Source organism: Rhinichthys klamathensis, unplaced genomic scaffold (genome assembly GCF_029890125.1).
Source record: "Rhinichthys klamathensis goyatoka isolate OS25496 unplaced genomic scaffold, OSU_Roscu_1.1 h1tg000111l_1, whole genome shotgun sequence".
Taxonomy (NCBI): Eukaryota; Metazoa; Chordata; class Actinopteri; order Cypriniformes; family Leuciscidae; genus Rhinichthys; species Rhinichthys klamathensis.
The window spans coordinates 14,400,431-14,423,333 of NW_026606649.1; the positions used below are offsets into that span (position 1 = coordinate 14,400,431).

At 36.9% G+C, this 22,903-nt stretch overlaps 1 protein-coding gene across 1 annotated transcript; it reads right to left on the reverse strand.

The window, feature by feature from the left end:
* Positions 1–802: 802 nt before the first annotated feature.
* On the reverse strand, positions 803–21,245 carry ncaldb (neurocalcin delta b). Its single transcript, XM_056254601.1, has 4 exons — positions 21,069–21,245; positions 6,078–6,474; positions 3,856–3,961; positions 803–3,157 (listed from the first exon to the last, which is right to left on the reverse strand). The coding sequence occupies exons 2-4, from the start codon at positions 6,453–6,455 to the stop codon at positions 3,063–3,065; spliced, it is 579 nt and encodes a 192-aa protein (XP_056110576.1). The 5' UTR covers positions 6,456–6,474; positions 21,069–21,245; the 3' UTR covers positions 803–3,062.
* Between the last annotated feature and the right edge of the window lie 1,658 nt (positions 21,246–22,903).

Here is a 22,903-nt window from a genome sequence, read left to right on the forward strand (position 1 = left end):
GCAAAAATATGATTTTAGGACTTTTCTGTGGAATTTGAGACTCTGCAGAGCTATTGATCTGTGAAAATTGTCCATTACTGTAAATATTATTTTTAATTGGTTTATTATGTTGTCATTAATATTATTATATATTTTTTTAGCCTGGTAGATATCATTTAGGTCTGAATATTCACAAACATATTTTCTGATGCACAAAGAAAGCTTTTTTTTTTTTTTACTCTGCCACACATTTTGTATGCTTAATAGTGCAAAACAGGAAATATGAATGAATAATGTCTACAGTATAATAACTGTACAATACTGCATTATCAGAATTTTTTTTTAAATGTGTTGCTCAGATACATTTCAGCCATGTTTTACGTGTTGCACTCATGTTTTAATGTGGAAATAATTTTTTAGAGGTTCCATTTATTTCAAATGCAAGAGATTTCATGACCTTTGAGGAGGTTTGAATCAGCCAAGGTCTTTCCCAAACTATTGTCTTCTAGTGTTTGTGTATGACAGGTGCATATTAACTTTGTAGTCCAGATTCAGTCGATCAGTGTCATGATGAGCTGTTTATGTTGTAATGTTTGAATATCATTGTCTTCCAAAACAAAATTATGTAAAAGGGCACTTCGGAAAATAATAATTTGTATGTAAATAAATGCATTTTTTATCAAGTTTTGACCAAAGATTTTTCATTCTACACTTAACCCTGATGTAATGGAAACTTTTAATGTTAATGAGAATTTCACACAAGAAGTTTGTCAAACCAGGGTTTAAAAGTGATGTTCATGCAAGACCATCAGACACAGATTCATTTTCTTTCTTTAATATTTTTATTTATGATATAACCAAAACAGATGCCTGTGTTTATAATGTCCACACTCACACAATGTACACGTTACCATATAAAATCTACAAAATGATAATGACAAACATTTAGTTTGACAGATAACAGCTGTACAGCATAAAGTGATAGAACACTGTTTGTTTTGCCATATTTATATTTATCTGTGTTTGGCACTTGACCACATGTTGCTGTCTTGTGCGGTTTAGAATGCCAGATGCTAAATAATTTTGTTTTAATGAAGGAGAATCTACAAACAACAACATTTTTTTCCTTTTGTCATTAGTTTTTAATTCAAGCTCCTTCACGAATCGTTCTGATCAGCATGTGGCTGAAGAACGTTTGATCATTACAGCCTTGACTTCACAGCAAATTCAGTGGAAACCACAGAGTTTCTGATGGCTATCCCATCATACACATGGCCTCAAATAAGATGTGGTTTGCGTGTGAGCGAGTGTTTGTGTGTTTATAAATGGACGGTGGATTTGCATTACACAAAAAGCATATGTCATCCACACCACAGGCCCTTGCATTTCAAAACATAGTCACCCTGAGGATGTGCAGACATATACACATTAATATTCTGTCCAATACGCTCCAATTGTCTCTCCATAGTCAAGTCACTGACAGAATGCTCACAAGTCCTGACCGAAATGTATGCATAGACAAACACTGGATAAACACACGAGTACTCAAAAAGCACCACATACATACATACCACATACATGAAAATGCAGAGAATACATTCAGTTTGACCAATATGTATTATGTGCAAAATGATTTGAGCTGTTATTTTACCCAGGGTATAAAAATAAAATACTATGGCCAAGATTCAGTCAAATTTGAATTGGCTTTAGCATGTTGCCAATTGTAATATGTAGTATTTTGTTGGTGGTGTGGGCCGAACATTGACTGAATCAAGGTCTGGATAGAGCAGAAAGTGTGCTAGAAAGCTGAAGTGAATCTGTTGGCCGGCTATAAATGCGGCAGGGTTTCATGGTCTGTTGTGTATGCGCATAGTAATGTGTTGTCTTCACTGCTCATTGCCACAGTCATACACAGATATGCTTTTACTGTACAAATGATTATTTGAAACAGAAGAAAATGTCATATTTCAATAATAGCAGTTTCATAATGAAAAGCTTTTCCGTGGTGTGATACATTTTTATCACCCACCAAGTTAAACCATATTTACTGTTTATCTACAATTTCTTTGTCTAATACTTTTTCATGTTTCCTCTTTTGAAGCAGCAAAAGTCAATATTATTGTCATCCCTATGAAAATATTACTTTGTAAAATGACATTTTCCAACTATTATTGTCAGTCCTATGCATCAAGTATTAATGTTTAAAAAATATTTGTAATAATTATTATTTTTTGTATTTATTTTTAAACATTATACTGGTGCTCATAAAAGGAGCACCATCATGACCAAATTTGATCCCAACCATCCCTTTAAGATTTTCTATCACAGGCTCTGTCATCATAATGTTGAAAAAAAAAAAAAAAAAAAAAAAACTTTAAGTAAAAAAACTCTGTGTCACCCAAGCGCCCCTTTTAAATAGATGTACAGTATGTGCTGAATGGAATTGAAGTACTAGGAACACTAGGAATGACAATAGTTATTGTGTGTGAAATGATTTAATTTAGAAAATTCTTAAAAATAATTATTAAAAAAACTATAGTTTGGTGTTTAGAAAGCATATGCAATCTGGGATTTTTGACGAAATGTGTGTGTAAAATGATTTAATTTAGTAAATTCTTAAAAATAATTATTAAAAAAACTATAGTTTGGTGTTTAGAAAGCATATGCAATCTGGTTTTTTTGACGAAGTGTCATATTATCCCATGCTTAGAACATTTTGCTTCAGCTCCCTCTCGAACCTCTGTTAATTTTTAAAGCTCTTTTTGAGAGGGTTTATTTCAGTACCAAAATTTTACAACAGGATGCGATGTCACTTGCATCACTGCCTAAAAAGCCTTATGTGAGGAATTCACAGAGAGACACATGTACACCAGCTTCTTAGTGTGCATGGCCTCTGTATATGAGTTTCTGAACGTTACCTGATGTGTGTCTGTGGGGAAAAAAATAGTTGCATGTTTCCATGCCTGGTGTTCATTGGGAAACCCACAGACACTCAGATAGGGGTGTAGTTTTGGAGTCCAGGCTCTGACCAAACAAAAAGACTTGTGTAAGAGAGGTTATGAAAGTAGCGAGACGCTGTTGATTCACTGGCCGGCACTGCTGGGATCGCACTGCAACAGTCGCACGATGGATGGGTCGTTCTTTGCTCCCTCTACAAACTCTTCGAGTGACAGCTTACCTGAGGGAGAACAAAGGGTCAAAGGTAAAAATAAAAAAAACAGCGTTTGTCTGGTTAGCATGAGTCATTTAGCCATTCGAAAGCACTTATGTATTTAGACAAAGCTATTTATTTTTTTGAGGAAAATCAGAATCTCAAAAATACCAGAATTAAGTACCTCTTTAAATGTGATGTTTTCATAATTACTTTGAAATATGGTTAGTGTACTGTCAAATGTACTGACAAGAATTTATGACTATACTATAATATACTATTTATACATAATAAAATACTATAATTATATATAAAATATAATAATATAATAATATACTAAATATACTATAGTGTATTTGTAATTACACATTTGTTATGAAGTTTCAAATGAGTAATCTCTGTCTATCTATCTATCTATCTATCTATCATACAGACACACACAGTATATATATTTTGATATATATATATTTCAGTAAAATATGTTAGTCACATCAAAACAAGTTTCCTTTTCAAATCATGACAAAATATTATTAAAACAATGATTTGTACTGTATGAAATTCATCTTCAATGAAAATGTACTTTAAAGTAAAATTTTAATCTGGCATTATTACTAAGTGCACTTTTTAATTCTAAGTGTACTTCAGTGTGTTAAGAAACAGTCATGAAAGTATGTTGCCTTTTATTACATTAATTTGATTGGTTTACAAGGGGGTAGAAAGCTCACCATCACGATTTGTGTCCATCTGGCGGAAGATCTTCTCTGTGCGTTTCTCAGGCGTGGACTCGTCCTCTGGCATCTTCATCACTGCAGATACCATCTTATAGATGGCCTGAAGAAGACACACAAAGGATTTCAGTTACTTTGGTGTTAGCATGCTGCTAAGTACGCAGCACTCTAGCACGCATATATTCTAAACCCATTGCAATGCATTGTGAGGCATTTTGGGATTGCAATGCAATGGGATGCAATGCTGCGTTAGGATTTGCTAGCTTTTGGTTTAGGAGTGCACCTATGATGCGGTTACAGTCAAAACAGGCACTAAAAGCTGCCTTTTGTAAATCTTATTAGAGAAAATTAGAGGACTCTGGGTATGATTTGGAACTGGAGCCATCACTTCGTAACTATTTCAAAGTAACCATAGCGACTGCTTTTCTCAGGTAATTGAATGAATTGAAAAGGAAATTACAGCCATTTGTGTGCACTCAGCTGTCAGATTCAGGGAGTGCACTTAGGAAGCTGACACATCTCACCAATTGCTACAACGGTGTGAAATTTACCTAAATACGAGCAAAAATAATTGCCTGCTGCTGCTGCACTCAACTCTCCCTATCTGTGCAAAACATCATGCACAAATGAATATGCTATATGAAGTAACCTACTTTTTTTATTTTAAAAAACAAGGTAATAAGGCACAAGCCAAATCCATTTGCCATGTTTATTCACTGAATGGGAATAGCTGAAATATATATTAATATACACAATAAGGTTAGAAAATATCTCTTCTGTATGTATTAAAAACCAAAGGAAATTTGTACACAATGGTTGATTGATAATGTTGTGTCATTTTTGGTGGTTTGTGGAAGCTTCTCATAATATAGGCACTACTTTAATAAGGTTGTGATAAAACAGAGGCTAAATTGACAGCTAATTAATTGAAATCAGCACAATCTACATTTATGTTCAAAAGACACGTCTCTGAAACGTGCCTAAGCCGACATAAAGTGCTAGTTTTCAGTGTAAAGTTTTGATCCAATCAGAGAGTTGAATTTTAAACCAATCAGATTTTATTGTAAGTGGAGTGACAATCAACTTGCCTCATGGTGCGTTCTATTATTTATCCGTCTCGGAGATCCGAATCGGAAGACAGACGTTGCGTAGCAACACGCCCCCTTTCCTCGGATTTCTCCTCTCGGACGTCGGACAACCGTGAGGACACCGAGCAAGAATTCCGTTTCGGAATTCAAGATGGCTGCGCCCTGTGTGACTTGTAAGTATGAATTGTTTTCATTGTTTTTGAACCGCTTTGGTATTTTAAATGACGATTATAATCACTCGTATTACTGCGTCCCCTGTAGGTATGGGAATCGGTTGTTGTGAGTGCAATTACTACGTTGCTAGCGTTGCTAACAGAAGATTAACATGAAAAACATGAAATAAAGTGAACATTTTCAAGTTCAAGTTCTTCTCCTCTGTGTTCTGTAAGGTGAAGCACATACTTATTTTGGAGCGCCTGGTACTCGGCCAGTGCTACCATTACAACGGGTGGCGTCCATTTTTTTCTCCGACTCGGACGCGCAAAACATAATAGAACGCTTGAAGTGTGGACGTGACGTCATATCCGAGGTCCGAGTCAGTTCGTTGGCTATAATAGAACGCACCATTAGGTCTATATAGTTTGGACAAAAACTCAGACAAACACTAAATGGTCACTACTAATCATTTCGGTTGCACTTTATTCTGATGGTCCCTTTAACACATTCTGTTGACTTAGTAACGTTGCACAGGTCTACGAACTTTCATTAGAGTGTTAGTATATTAGTAGACTGGTAGGGTTAGGGCTAGAATAAGTTGACATGCAGTTGCAAAGTTATAGTTAATGTCTGTTTGAGGACCACAATAAAGAGTTAGCAGATATTAAGCAGACAGTCTACTAAAACTCTAATCAGAGTTACTGTAGATGACATGTAGTTGCAAAGTACTTCTAGTCAACAGAATGTTCAAAAGGGACCATCAAAATAAAGTTTTACCATAATTTCTACTGTCGTATTGCTGACTGTCACTTATATCTCCACAAATGATAGCCTAAACTTAAAAATGAATGTTCATTTTTGTTTCCCCGCCGAAAGAAGAAAGAAGAAAAAGAAAGGAAAAAAACTTTGTCAGGAGACGTCTGTAATGTTTCAACCGAGAGTGATACAGAATCACACCCATAAACTCACACACACCTGTACAATCTCGAGCATTTCCGCCTTGCTTATGTATCCATTGCCATCCAAATCGTACATACTGAAGGCCCACTTTAGCTTCTGATCCAAACGGCCGCGTGACGTGACGCTCAGGGCAATGATAAACTCTCTGAAATCTATTGTTCCATCTCCGTTGGCGTCGAAGGTTCTGAAGACGTGCTCCGCAAACTTTGACGCGTCTCCGTAGGGGAAAAAGTTGCCATAGATCTTCTTAAATTCTTCCATGCTGAGCGCACCGCTGGGGCAGTCCCGCAGGAAGCCCTTGTACCACTCCTGGATCTCATGCTCGGTGAAGTCTGTGTTATCCAGCAGGTCCTGTATCACCTCGGGACGGAGTTTGCTGTTCTGCTTTCCCATGTTGATGGTCTGGTTTCAACTAAAGGAGAAAAAAGAGAATAACTGTTTTTTAAATGTCTAACAGTAAGGTACTCTTAAGTAAATACGCTTATCTTAGCCTTAGCAAATACGAACCTTTGTGAAAAAGAAGCATACTTTATCATACACCTAATTGCATGTTAATTAAAATTAAAAATTAAAAGGCTTTATAGTTTACATTTATATTAAATGCAATAAGCTGAATTTTAGAGTGCTTTTTTTACCCTCTATATGTAGGACTTAAGTTCATCTTTATAAGTCGCAGTTTAGTACATATAAAATAAATTAATAAAATAGTAAATTACGTAATATCAAGTAACAGTTAAAATTATAATCAAGTGCTTTACATGTGCTTGAATATGTTAGTCAACACATCAAAATAAACAAAATGATTTACAATGCACTTGACATTGTTACAAAGTAGCCTACACAACTTTTCAAATAAGTGTGTTAAGAAACAGACGAAAGTGCACTCTCTTTAACCCTCTGGGGTCCTTCATTTCAGAGTCACACTCAGGACCTTCGGGTCCAAATGGGCCGGAAGGGTGGGATTAATATTTATTAAAAAAAATCATCTTTTTTTTTTTTTTTACTTGTTTTTTATAATATTTTTTCTTTTCTTTTTTGGTGTTTTGAGATAATTTCAAAAAAAAAAAAGATTTATAATTAATATTAATGCAATAATTATGACCCATTTTTTCCCCATTGAATATAATAGAAATTAATTATTATTTATTTTTTTTTTTTTTTAAAGCTGTATTTCATTTTAGAGTCAAGCCTAGGCCTCATGAAAGCAATTTTTGAAATGAGATGGATGCCATCTGGTGGACAAACTGAGCATTTTAAAAATTCAAAACCCATATGTAATCTGAATTTATTAGTGTGTATGTGTATAAAAGTGTGTTTGTGTGTGTGTGTGTGTGTGTGTGTGTGTGGATGTGTCTGTTTTGCACTCTTGATGTTTTATAGATTCACCCCTTCACTGTTGTGTGCTTTTTTTCTGGATTGTGGCTGATTTGTAGTTTGTACGCACAAAATAACTCTGTATTTTCACATTTTTGCCAATTTCCCATTCATTTCCTATGCGGGTCCATTTGGACCCGAAGGTCCTGAGTGTGACTATTTTTTTTATAACCACTTAGACTATTCAAATCCTGTCCCCAATTTTTTTGGGTGTTCATATGCCAAGTACCAACAAAGTCACCAAATTTCGGACCATTCCGATAAAGCAATGATTTAAAAAAAATAAATATTTAAATGCTTCGGGTCCATTTGGGCCGAAGGACCCCAGAGGGTTAAGTAGCCTTTTATTTTATTAATATAAAAAAATCTGTTTTTAGATTTGAAGTAGGCTACACTACAAGTGCACATTCATTACAATTAAGCACACTTTTTTTCTGAAACAGGTTTAGCTTTTATAATTGGGGTTCACACATTCAAGATCATAAAAATAATTCATAGCCAAGAAACAATGCAGTGGTTCTCGACCTTTGACCCCCTTGTGGTTTGTTTTAGCAAGGGCACACTTGATGTTTTATCCTGTTTTAATACTTGTTTTGTCTTATCTTAAGGTTACATATTATGCCCCTTCTCACAAGATATAATTTAAATCTACGGTGTCCCTAGAATGTGTCTGTGAAATTTCAACTCAAAAGATATTACCCCACAGATAATTTTTTATAGCATGCTAAAACGGACACTATTTGTGTGTGAGAAAAAACGCGCCGTTTTTGTGTGTGTCCCTTTAATGCATATTAGCTGCTGCTCCCCTCCCCCATTCAGAAGATGGCTGATCCTTCATCCTTTACACCACCAGAGCCGTTGCTTTACACGAGCTTCGGATACAACAACAAAACACGCGAATAATCTCACTCATCCAAAATCTCAGAAATATCCAGAGACACTCAGGAAGAAGTTGCAACCTTTAGACAGCACCTGGAATTTTCTGAATGGTTAGTGGATACATTTATGTAGGCTATTGTTGTGGAGATTTCTTGCCATTTGTAAAAAGGCATTTGTTGTGCACATCTCGTCGACTTGCATGTTTAACTTTTTTTTACACAAGTTGACACAGTTCCCTGAGGTCTTTATATGACAGTTGTGACATTTTTTGGTCAAGTAGTGTTCTGTGCTTGTTTGTTCAGCCAACGACAGAACAGTCTGCATACTTTGCTCCAACTTTTGCCATTAATTACAACTGGTTACACTCTTGTCGCTTGCGAAAACCAAATGGCAGTGGCTTGGGTGGAAACGTGCCGATTAAGGGGCGGTAATATTATAATAAGATCCCCTTCCTACATCAGAAGGGGAGCAAAATCTGATTGGCTTAATTTTTGACATGCTTGCAAAGAAAGGATTACCAAAACAAAATAACTGGGTTGTCACTTTTCATGTTTTCTGGGTTGGTAGATGCACCGGGGACCCTTTTATAGCACTTAAACACGGAAAAAGTCAGATTTTCATGATATGTTCCCTTTAAAATATTCTTTCTCCAAGACATCAGTGGAATTAAATGGAGACTTTTCCTTACATGAGCAGTATCTCAGATTTGTATCATAAGAAATCCCCTGTGTTCTCACGTTAAGAGATCTCAACAATCTGTGCTCAGATTTGCCAAGATACCAAAGAATGCAATTAATAGTCAGAGATCTCAATATGTAGGTACTCAAACTTTTCTCATCAAATTTTTTCCAGATCACTGATCTGACATTTTTATTCGCATACATTCTATAGTTCAACAATTTTCTCATAAGTGTCTATTTCTCCTTTTTTAGAGACAAATATAAGATTCTCAGTTTTAGTCTCATGAGCTCTGCAATAAACATACACAGCAGAAAACAGCAATGTTGCATTGCCTAAACCCTGACGATACGAGCCCCTTGTTGTAATTGTACTATATGTATGCAAAACACACATATCTGCCACATATCGAAAATTTCTCTTCCTTTTCCCATCTGTCAACTGAACTTTCCGCTGGTAGACCGCAGTGCATGCTTTCACCTGCTGCATTGTGTCTCTATGTGTGTGTGCAGCTGCACCAAAATCATTTCCTGATGCAAATCTCTTTTAAAAACCCACGTGCCTGCCATCTTACATACATATATGATCTCGAGAGCACATATTAGGGTATTCTATGAAATCATTGCTTTTTCCTGGTTCATTTTAATACAGCAAGGAGAAGCTGCAAACATCCTAATGATGTAAGGGGAAAAAAAACATTCAAATAATGTCTGTATTACCAATGCATTAAGTAATCACAATCAAAGTTATTTTTATATATGCATAATATTTATGTCAGGCACACAAATGGCATGTACAACGACTCTTTATTCTCATCCACGTCCACTGAGATGAGAGTGGATGGAGGGTGATGGGGGACAAAAAATAACACTAGGGAGATTATAAGATCGAGAAACTGAAACTCCTCTTGTAAACAGGAAGCAGTCCATCAGTTTGCCTTTCACTGCTCCTCACGTAGCGCATGTGACCGTCCTGCCCGACACTATATATAGTGTTTATTTATCTTTTATTTAACAAAATGATGTGAAAAAAGTGAGAGGAAAAATAATTAAAAATAATGAAATGTTAAAACTCTTTGAACTTTAGTGCACATTTATCTGTCCCACATCTGTTTCTCTCTCGCCTACAGTATGTGCTTGTGGGAAACTGTCAGTCATAAATGGTGAAATATCTTTGAAGGTGAAATTAATTAGTCAAATGAATGTCAAGAAATAGTTTTAAAGATATTAATCATACCAGTCAGAAAGTTTTCTTTTCAGTTTTGGTAATTTCTGTTAAAATTTTAGCATAATATTAATTTAGCTTGGCCCCTTATAATACACTACTGTTCAAATGTGTAGTGTTTTTGTTGAAGAAATGAATGCTTCTATTCAGGAAAGAAATACTGAATTGATCAAAAGTGACAGTAAAGACATTCATAATGTTACAAAAGATTTCTATTTTAAATAAATGCTGGTCTTTTGAACTTTCTATAGAGAGCCTAAGTCCCTCCCCTTCCGGTGGACCACTATGGGACCTTATTTTGGAAAAATATTGTATGGTAGTCAATGGTGAGAGACAACAAATATTTTTATCTCGTTTGAATTGTGCCCTGAATTACACATATGATGTTTGTCAATTTAAAAGATATATTTTAAAGTCAAGAAAGTAGCAGTTTGATGTAAAACTGTTGAGGTATAAGACTGTGAAAAATACGTAATTACAAAGACTACAAACCCAAAAGGCGCATATGTGACATCATACCTTTTCTCTCAATGAATGAAGCTAACTTTATTGAAGCTAACGTCTGTAATTTTTGTCTATAGTCTTACGCTATAATCGCAACGTTACGCCGTCATGCCTGAGTGTTTTGCACCAGACTGCACACATATGAGCAACGGATCTTGCTCGTTGTTTCGCTTCCTGGGAGATGTAGTTCATTGAGCGATTTTCACATAAAACTAAATGTTACTCTTCTGTTTTATGACAAACTGCGACTTTTTTGACGTTCATAATTATCTTTTAAATTGACAAACATCATATGTGTAATTCAGGGCACAGTTCAGATGGAATAAAAAGATAAGTTGTCTCTCGCCATTGACTAACATACATATTTTTTTCCGAAATAAGGTCCCATGAGCCGGAAGCGGAGGGGAGGGACTTAGGCTCTCTATTCATCAAAGAATCCTGAATAAAAAAATGTATCACAGTTTCTACAAAAATATGAAGCAGCACAACTGTTTTCAACATTGATAATAATAAAAACTGTTTTTTGAGCAACAAATCCGCATATGAAAATGATTTCTGAAGGATCACGTGGCAATGATGCTGAAAATTCAGCTTTGCCATCACAGGAATAAATTACATTTTAAGATATATTAAAATAGAAAACAGTTATAGTAAGCATAACAGTAAGCATTATGCTTTTGTATAGTAAGCATAACAAAAATCTTACTGACCCCAAACTTTTAAATGGTTAATTTTATTTTATTTTAACTTTGAATTATGTGCCCATGGAAACCTAGAGGAAAATGGTATTGCATTGTCAAAGGTTTTTTTCATCAAAGTTTCATTGACAATTTAAAAAATCAACTTTGACTTATGTGTTCACCATCTAATTTTTTTTGTCTGCTTACACATGACTGCACCATTAGACCATTTATGAACTGTTTTCTGAACAATTTCTGTATTCTCCCATGATCTTCAAAGGCCTGACCAAACTGAACACTCCATCCTTACCTCTCTCTTTATAAACCAGAGCCTTCAACCACACACACATACTACCTCCACCCATCCAGTCTGAGCACACAAAGCACAACAGACCCATTTGTCCACAACAGACTTTCATGCCGCTTCTGTAGATGGAGCAGATGGATAAAAGCATTTTGATCAATCAAAGTGTAATTGCTTAATGGATATGCGGCATTTATATTACATTCCACCCGTTGTCATGGTAACAGACAGTCTAATCTTACTTTAGTGAAACACAACATTCGGCTTTGTATCAAAAATGTTCCAGTACTCAACAATGGTATTTTTGGATAATCAAACAATAGAATGTAAGTATTGGTAAACTAGATTCTCTGAAACATAGATAGATAGAATAGCATGTCTATATCTTTTGGCCTTTTCGATCATTGATGACATCACTTCTGATCATCCCTCCTCAGGACAAGCCATGTTCTTGAGAACCTGAGCTTAGCCCGTATGGCTCGTGGGATCACTGATGTTCTTGGCCAACAGCTCAAAGATCTCTGTCTCAAATTAACCCTAAGACTCTTAGAGCCTCCAATAGCACTTCGGTGACGTCACACTTGCATAACCCAGGCCCACAGACAGCTTGGCCATGTGGTGCTACAGGTGGACACAAGGTACAGATGTCCCTTCAGTGCGCTGAGGACAGGTGACTAGTTACTCAAGAACACATCACACCCACCAAACTATATATATATATACAGTTTATATACATACATACATATAGCCTATGTATATAAATATTGTGTACTAAAACTAAAACTTAAAAATCATTGCTGTTAATCAAATGAAAGAGAATATAAATATTAGATAAAAAAACTTTAAAAAAGAAATGTTCCATTGGCAACATGGAAATGGAAATAAAAATACATTAAAACTAAAGTAGAAAAAAAAACTGAAAAAAAAAAAACTGACTCAAACTGAAATAATATAAAATAATACTAAAATGACAGTGTTTGCCAATGGGATAAAACTTATTTCATGTATATACAGGCCTACCCGCCTAGTTTTAATATATATATTTTTTTTTTATTCAAAGCTTTTCACATTTTACAGAACATAGTATCCTAGTTTTAAATAAATACTTTTAAAGATATTTTGATATTTTTCTAGACAAGACAAAAGTACTGATTCATTCATTCATTCAAAAGGCAGTGGTGTGCGTGTGTGTGTGTGTGTGTGTGTGTGTGTGTGTGTGTGTGTGTGTGTGTGAATTAATCAATAAATAAATGAAAGAAAGAAAGAAAGAAAGAAAGAAAGAAAGAAAGAATGAATGAACTCATGCAGAGCCAAACATTTAATTAAACTATTTTCCTTCTCATCTTTGATTCAATGAGGTTGATGCATCACCAGAGAACACATAGAACATCCAGTTTGACCTTTCAAACCAAACTAATGATTTGTGACATGTGACTCGTGTTCACAGCCTTACAAAAGCATGAACCATCAAAGAGATAGAAATGAACATTCTCTCAACAGTGGTCATTAAATGACAGAACAAGACACAGGAAGGTGAGTGTTGTTTGATATAAAAGTTTGCTATTTCCCCTCCACCCCTCAAAACCACAGAGAACGAATAAAACCACAAACACTGAAACTGAAGTATGACTGTGGAAAATGTCAGCGCTGTATTCATCTTTGTGAGGGGGCTATGAAATGAATGCATCAAATGCCCTCATATTTTCCTTGTTCTTTCCCATGCTCACCAAAATACACCACTGTGTTAACTGTGCAAGAAAGTACAGCATTTCTGTTTATGAGTTATCATGGGTACATCATTGACATTAGTCAATGTGTAAATTTCCTTCACATATCAGCAGTCATCTACAGTGCTGCATTTACAGGACTAGGTTCAGTGTATGCTCAAATTAAAATCATGGTGAAAAATCAAGTGAGCATTAACAATGAAAATGTATCAGGATCAATTAATGTTTTATTCACGGTTCTCATGTATCTGACATACAGTAGCAATTCATTTTATGCCAAACCCTTGCAAGACTGTTGGTTTCTGTGGCTCACTGCTGGCAACTGTTTACCTCAATCTGCACTTTACATCTGTGCCACGCTATCACCAAATTCATGCCACATCAATTTCAAATGTTTAAAAGTTTCAATTTGTCTAATTTATAACCATTTAGTTTCCTCATGTTAGGATATGTATTACAGATTTCAAAATGTAAACTTAAGAATAAATTTGATAATAATTCACAAAACAATAAATAAAATAAAAATCTAAAACAATCTTTACATGTCAGCCTATCAGCTCAAAATATCTTTTTTTGCCTTTAATCTTGTTTTAAGTGGTGTATATGCATTTTTATGTAAAAATATGTCAAATGTGGATGCCGTGTTTGATTCATTCAATTTAAATAGATAATAAAAACTAAATAAAGTTTGCTGTTAATTGTAAAGTTTTTGGTCCAGAAGAGGATGATGAAGAGTCCCAAAGGTTCAATAAAACAAACTCAAGTAATCCACACGAAGAAAGACAACGTGACAGCATGTAGAACACAACAAAAACGGACCACTAAATAGAGCAAAAAGAGAAACTTAAATACACAGTGATGATGACAAAATAATGAACAGGTATGATTATTGAATGAGTGTCCATGACAACTAATTACTGGCGGGAAACTAGGAAAAAATGAAACACAAGAAACTGAGGCATACGAAATGTCCATGAAAATGAAACTAAACACACAGATTGTGACAAAACGCCCCCTCCCGTGAAAGCGCAGCCTTGCGCTGTGATGGATTGATCAAGGGGATTAAGGGTGGAGGTTCTGGAGGTAAATGAGGGACCAGCAATGTTCTGGAAACCAATAGGGGAGCAGATGGGAGGAACTAGGTTGGAGCAGAGAGCGAGAGAAGCCATGGAGGAGATGACGGTGGAAGGGCCCATTGAGGAGCGGATGGTGGTAGGATCCAGGGAGGAATGGACGGCCGACGAGATCTCAGAACGACCCAGAAGAGAATGGCCATGAGGCAGGCGATCCACAGTGGCAGTGATGGAGGGAGGAGCCAAGGTTGTAGTTGGTGGTATATAGAGGCCCAGGCTAAGTCCATGGGAACAAGAGACCCGTTCCTGGTGGAGCCGAGGGGGTGAGGAGAGGAGGCGAAGCCAATTGGTTGATGGGCCGAGGTGGAACTGAGGGCTCAGAGGGATGAGGCAGAGCCCAGGACTCCTCATGCCAGGGCAGAGATAGGGGCCGGAAGTCACAAGGCAGATCGGGGCTGCATGGCCGGGCTGATAGTGGAGCTGGGGGGCTGAAGGGAGCCAGTGGAGCCAAGGGAATTGCTGGCTTCGGTGGAGCGTGTAGGAGAAGATTGGGTGTGGATGAAGGCTCCGTGATGGACAGGGATGGTGGTGACAAAGAACACTATGACGACTGAGATTGGTGGAGACGAAGAACTTGGGCTCGACAGGACCAGCGACGATGAAGACACATGAGTGCAGGAAAGGACTAGTGACAGAGAAGTTTTGTGGGTGGGCAACACTACCTCAGTCGACCAGTCCTTCTTCCTCATCCAGCACCACCAATATTCCCACTGGCACGGATGTTGTGGTAGGCTCACACACCTGGTCAGCCAGGACCTCAGGCTTTGCATCCGGGACGGACTAAAGTGGGGCTGGACGTTGACCACGGAGTCCTCTTTCTCTTTGCCTACATCAAAAGAAGATCCATCGACCCACAGGGCGAAGCACCCTGCAGGAGTTTCCTCGTGGCATCACCAGCCGGATCTTGTCATCGAGTCTGATCCAAAACCCCTCCATGAGAGTGATGTTGTTGCAGATGGTGGGGTGGCTCCCCCACGTACTCATCTAAGTTCCTTCCTCCTTGAAACATAAAAATCATGACCTCGTTGGGTCTGTTAGAGCTCCCCATCGAAACATTGATGAAGGCAATCTCCATTTTCACTTCAAGTTCCAGTATTCTGTAACATTTAGGTCCAGATGATAAAGATGAATAGTTAAAAAGTTTTAAAAAAACTAAATATTTATTAAGAAATATAGAATTAGCAATAAAAATACGTTTTTAGTTTTTAAAGGTAAGTTAGATACGATTATTTACGTATATAGTTACATATTATATAGTAAAGCAATATCACACAAGCAAGAAAGCTGCTTTTCTCAAATAGCATGATTGCAAATGTGATTTCATACAACAGTTCATTAAACAAAAAAGTTACTATTAAAGGAGAACTCCGGCGCAAAATGAACCTTTGGTCTAATTACACATTGTTACCTAGTCAACCGTTATCTGAGATTTGTTTTCATGATTATCGAATGTAAATAGTTTTATCTCTAAAATCAGTTTAGCCTATAAAGCTAGTATAACGCTAGTATATTGGGCATAGATCAATGACAAATAAAAATCGCTTGTTAATACCACTAACAAGGCTCAAAATAGCCCCACACTAACACGGTAGCATAATGAGGGTCCCTACCTTCAAACCGAAGCATTGAGAACTTTGTCAGTGTCCAGACAGTTTAATAAGAAGATATTTTAAACATACAGTCAACTTCGCGTATACAGGCAGAAGCCATCTTTGAAATACAGCCTTTACCAGTCGATCTACGAACGCCGATCCAAGTGCGCTGGTGAGATGTGAACGAGCTATAAGTTGTGATAAGGTGAGCGCGAACAGCAGGCTTGGATCGGCGTTCGTAGATCGACTGGTAAAGGCTGTATTTCAAAGATGGCTCCTGCCTGTATACGCGAAGTTGACTGTATGCATTAAATATCTTCTTATTAAACTGTCTGGACACTGACAAAGTTCTCAATGCTTCGGTTTGAAGGTAGGGACCCTCATTATGCTACCGTGTTAGTGTGGGGCTATTTTGAGCCTTGTTAGTGGTATTAACAAGCGATTTTTATTTGTCATTGATCTATGCCCAATATACTAGCGTTATACTAGCTTTATAGGCTAAACTGTTTTTAGAGATAAAACTATTTACATTCGATAATCATGAAAACAAATCTCAGATAACGGTTGACTAGGTAACAATGTGTAATTAGACCAAAGGTTCATTTTGCGCCGGAGTTCTCCTTTAAGTTATTTACGTTTTAGACACAATATTGTCTTTTTTTTCTATTTCGTCAACAAAAATAGTTTAAAACAAATCCGTAGCGTGTCTCTGAGCAACACAGCGTGTGGTTTCATTTCTGAATGAATCCATATTTTTTAATGAATCGGTTGAGTGAAAGATTCAATGACCCAAGTGAACAGTCACTTGAATTACTTATTCCATATTATTAAGTGATGCAGTCAATAAATATTAATATTGGGTTTCTGGAGATATTAAATGTGAAATTTGCTAGCAGGAGTCTTTGTATTGACTGCAAAGTACACACATCAAACACTTTCCTTTAACTACACAGTTTAATTTTCTTCAGCTAACTAGCCAACAAATCTGCTTCAAAATCTCTTCTCTCTCTCTCTCTCTCTCTCTCTCTCTCTCTCTCTCTCTCTCTCTCTCTCTCTCTCTCTCTCTCTCTCTCTCTCTCTCTCTCTCTCTCTCTCTCTCTCTCTCTCTCTCTCTCTCTCTCTCTCTCTCTCTCTCTCTCTCTCTCTCTCTCTTTCTCCTTGTACCTGAAGGATTAACTCAAGGTTCTGTTGGGCTAATCTGAAACAGTAGGATATAAATATAGACTCATGTCTGTTATGTAAGGACCACTAAACATCTTATACCAGGACTTGGTGATAAAGAAAACACAGCATGCATATGTTATGGAATCCATTGGTAATGCGTAAAACACAACAATGTGCTTTTCTAAGTCAAAATAAAATTTTGAGCCATGCATACATCAAGACATTTTTCCCTGCTGAGTCTGCATTAATCTGCAACCTCAGGATCACCCAATCGTGAGCTTAAAATTATAAGGTTCTGTCTCCACTTTTGGTCGAAATTGAGTTTTTGACATAATCTTATCCATTAGGTGTTTATTAATGCCTGTGTGGTGTTATTTTTGTAAAAAAAAATTTTTTGTTAGTAGTTATTAATATAATAAAAAGGTTCCATCTCACAAAACAGCAGGGATGTAAAAACTTTGATGCTCAATATCTCAGAACTACCCTAAACGGAGATAGAACTGTATAATTCTAAGCTCACGCAATATTAAATATGAAATAAAATATGCAATATAAAATAAATCCATCACAATTAAATGTGTAAAACTTTCTAAAATAAGCTGGGATTCTTCATGGATGTAGAAAGTCAGTGACCGTAATATGAGGATTTGCAGGGATAGGTTGAAAATGGTGACTTTCTCTCTCAAGGCTTGACCTCTGCTGAGATCTTTGCCTTCACAAATTGGTTTTATAACACTATGAAATAAGAGTGTGGCATTTGGAATACATTGGAGTAGCCTAATGGTTACATATAAAAGTATAAGCAGTTGAAAGAGTAAAATGACCATCTAAATGTCTCGCTTGCCTGAGAAAAATTCAGTGACTGTACTTGAAAGTAGTTATAAATATCACACACCCTAGGCTGACATTTTTTTATACTAGTGCCGAGGTCGTTAAAGGTCCATATTTCCTGTCAGAAGAAACAGCAAATTTATATTAATACCCAGACTTTTGACGTAAAACATGTTTGTCCAGTTCAAATGTAAACGTTCAACAATTAATCTAAAAGCTTTAACTGCTTGTAAACTATCCCTGCTTGACCTCGACACAATCCTCCATCCATCTGTGAGAACGGCACTAACCGCCATCGTGAGACATGCTCGACAATTCCAGCACATGCTCTTAACGTAAATATTTGCAAAGTGCCTATTTTTGGAAACATTTTTTTCATTCCATTTGCACTTTTAAATCATGGTCCATTACAGCAATTGTGACGGGACATGTCAACAAACTGGAAATGCTTTTATATCACAGCTTCAGTGCTTGCTTACAAATTGAATGTAGATGAACTCAAGCGTGAAATCACTATGGCTCAACTCCACTTCTCATTACAATGTGCTATCACTGTTCTCAGCTGCTGTCACTTACATTACAATAATAACTAGCCTCAGCCTCATTAAAAATACACACAATCCTCACGAGTCAATCTAAACACCGTGGACAACACATTGCACTGGGCATCACAGTCCACTGCGACTCAAAAGCTCTTGGAGATGTTAAGTGAAAAGCTCTCAGGAGTGAGACAAGTCACAGTATATGCTTTTACTATGATTATACTGAAGCTGAAACTCAGAGAAGATGGACTCTGTAGCCACCAGGTCTATATTTACACTGCCATGACGTGCACAACTAAACAGAAGACATTAATGAACATCACTGGTCATAATGCTCTGATACCAAACCCTATATATTATGTTAATCTACACAGTCAGTCTATATGCCAGAAATTAAACTTTTATTATCCATGTTTGCCTTCAAAGCATATAGGCCTACTACACATCTTACAAACAAATAATATGTCCTTTGTTTTTCAGCATTTTTAATGACTATTTTCACTGTTCACTTTAATATTTATTTATTTTTTACAATACAAGCATTCTATGTAGTCACTCAATTAATTTAAGCTCAGTTAATATTTGAAATAATTCTAAAAGAATTTGCAAACTTTTGTTTAAAATAGTTTTAAAGCATATCAAACAACAGGACACTGCTGTTACACTGCTGTTCTTTAAAGGCATCTATAATTCCATGAAGAAACTTTAACATCCATGGAACCTTTTCATTGCACAAAAGGTTTATAAAGTTCACTTAATTGTTCTTTGAGGAACCCAGAATGGTTCAATCGCTGTGAAAACGCCATTTGTAACCATTAGCTATACTTTTAAGAGTGTAGCCTATTTGATATGTCGTGTCAACTACCCACAGACTGTCTGAATTGAATAGATTTGTGTAGCGTATGTCATTATACATATTGTTCCAAAGCAGCTTTACAAAAAAAGTGCCCAACAAGCCAAATACAGCCAAAGGTGACAGTGGCAAGGAAGAACTTTCACCTTCTCTGACCCACTTTGACGTAAATTATGTGATTTCAGTTTCACCTGTTGGACCTTTTGATGTCGCCAGCTTTCTTTCCTCCTTTCTTCCCTTTCTATACCATCTCTGTGTCGGCAGCTCTTCGCAGGAAGCTCTTTAAACACACACTCCCCTCTCCCTTTCTAAATTTCCTTGTCTCTCTCTCTTTATTTTTTCCCCTCTCTCTCTCTCGGCTCTCTGGGGCTATACTAAACTCTAAAGCCGCGCGTCTCTGTTTCCACATCCCTACAGACCATCACATTTTTCCAAGCGCCCACTTGCGTCTTTTTAGACAGATTGCGGGTCAAAACTCTGTCTGAGCAGAATGCTTTCTGAACAGCCAGTCAGATAAAAATAAAATAAAAATTAACGTCACTGTGTAACCTACATGCATGCCTCAACAATAAAGGGAAAAAAAGAGTGTCTCAGCTACTTCCTGCAACCTGAGATGTTTTGTTAAGTGTTCTCAGAACATGTTTGTCACTTAACCAGAGTTCCCTGTGATACTTTACAAATGACTTTATCATATTTTTCAGTGTACTTGTGATCAACCACTCAATAATGAGAATTAAGTCATTTGGAGCAAAAGGCTTATTTCCTCTTTCACATGATACATGTGACTGAATCAATAGGTGAGCTGTTATAACTGCGTTGTTACTTAAAAACCTATGAATATGCTCGAAAAATGTTTGCACAGAGCCACAGACATAGTCTGACTTTTTAAATGATAATTTGGGCTCGTATTAATTACATGGACTTTTTGCATTTTTTAAAATTCAAAATCATGTATAAAAGCTGAAGGGTTATTCAAAATTGTGAAGAACTTGGTGACCAGTTAGACTTTCTTTTATACATGTATATGCATTTGAACCCAGCATGTTGTTGACATATTCGGAAATTCAAAAAACTCTAGTATCAACATGGCACTTCAAAATGCATGATGTAGATGTAGCCTCTTGCAGTATTTCCTCCTCTAAGCCTTATGTTCCAGGATTTATCCAAAGCCAAATGATCTGACATTCACTCAGGTCGGTCGCCTTCCAGCATGCTGTCAGTTCCAGGTTTCTCAGTGGAAGAAGGAGAGATTGGGATAAAACCAAAGATACAGGTAACCTTCATTCTCCAGATAGAGATGTCCTCATCCTAATAGTTCAAACTGTTGTATCCTGTTCACTTTCAAACAACAGTTTGCTTCCAGTCATCCAAACCTCATGGGATACTGAAAAATCTCAGCTGTCTCTTTTCAATTTCATGTTGTCGTCCTCTTGTGCATCAGTGCATGGCCAGCATACAACTGCACTGAGACTTCAGCTGGAAGAAAAAGAGCAAAGCATGGAGAAAAAGGATAGAACTCACCTTAGGTGGTTGTTCTGTTGCTGTGCCGTGAGATTTTAGATGGCCATAACCCGGGGACCTCTGCAGGGAAGAGGCGTTGTGTGGCCTCAGTGGTGATATGCAGCCACAGGTCTCAGGAACAAGCTTTGATGCAAACAGCAGCTCCAACGAAAAACTCCACAAGACTCACCCGCAGCTTAGTTCAGAGCACCAAACTGCCTCCCACAGTGACGTCAAAGCTGCTGGTCACATGACCTGCCTGAAAAGCCTATGAGAGCCACCGTTGCCCTGGCAACAGGAACTCAGCATTGACTCTTGCTCCTTGTCACTTTTTGATGTCAGAAAAAAATAGCTAGTACTTTTCAAACTTAGTTATATAAAATATACATTAAATCCTCCAGTTTTTCTATTAAAAGTTATAGAACTTGTTTTTATTTTTTCCCCCTGTGAAATATGTTTATCTGCAACTAAAAAACAAAATTTCCCCCCAAACTAGTTGCCTCTCTATACTGAGAGGCAACTTAAATTAGGCTACATTTGTAACCCTACCTGGTTTTATGTTTTAATTTGATAGATTTTGCCTATTTAATTGCAACATTTAGTGGTGGAAAATGTCAAAATCATAGACAATCGTTTATAGGCTACTTGTTACAATAAACACAAACACACACACACAAATTGTTAAGCTTTCTCATCACTTGTTGCAATTATGAATTTTTTTTTTTTTTTTTTCTTCATGAAAAAGCAGTCTTTGGTAGGCAATGACTTTGTTGTCATGATCACATTGAGATGCACAGGACAGGTGGAGAGCGTTAGCGTTAAGAGCAGACGTCTCTCACATTGGAGGCCATGCTTTACTTAAGCAGATTAAAGGGAAGTCAAAGCCTCCTCTCATTAGCCTTAACGAACAAACACTTTTTAAGGCTACATGCTGAGTCAGTCATCTGCAGGGCTGCTATCTGCACGGGCACTCAAATCAAACCCAGAATGCATGACAACAAAACACGGGTGCACATGCAAAATACAGGATATGGCATCTCACGCAGGCATCCACAGTGTGATTTGCAAACGTAATCCGTGAAACATAATATGTCATAATACTATTATAACCAGTGCTGCTGATGTATTTACCTTCATCTGCATGATCATGTCTTAATGTTGGGTGAACTTGATTTCACCAAGTACAAGTTCAACATGTCCCTGGATCAACGTCATTGTTGATCCTAGAACAACATCCCAATCAACCAATTAGGTTTGAAGTTTAATGTCAAGTTTAGGCTTACAACCAGGGTTAGGTGCTTCTACATCAATGTTATTCACCTATCATTTCCTTCTGATTTTAGGGATAAGTTATGGGCGGGGTTAGGTTTATGGAGTATATGGCGTATGGGGAATCAAAATATGTTGATCCAGGAACACGTGTGACTTATAAAATCATGGTGACCCTTGGTGTTGATATTGCTTAGAGGTTGCTCTGTCACATAGCTCAGGAGACTTAATTGAGTTCTGTTTCGTTTCATTTAAGTATCAACTTTGATGTCAAATGTTGATGAGTTAATATTGAAATCTATGCATGGCAAACTTTCTTGGAAAGTCTGAGCACAGTTTGAGATGAAACTCTTGAAGAGAAGAGAGTCACTTTCTCAGAGAAGTCACAAAATCAGAGAAGCAGAGGCTTAGGCCCCATCCACACTACTACGTTTTAGATTAGAAACGGAGACCTTTTGCTACGTTTGCACCTCCCATCCAGACTAAAACAGCAAAAACGAAGACCTAAAACGGAGAAGTTTAGAAACGCTGCCGACCCCATTTTGCGTTTTGAATCTCCGGAGGGCGTTTTAGTGAAGACAGGTCAA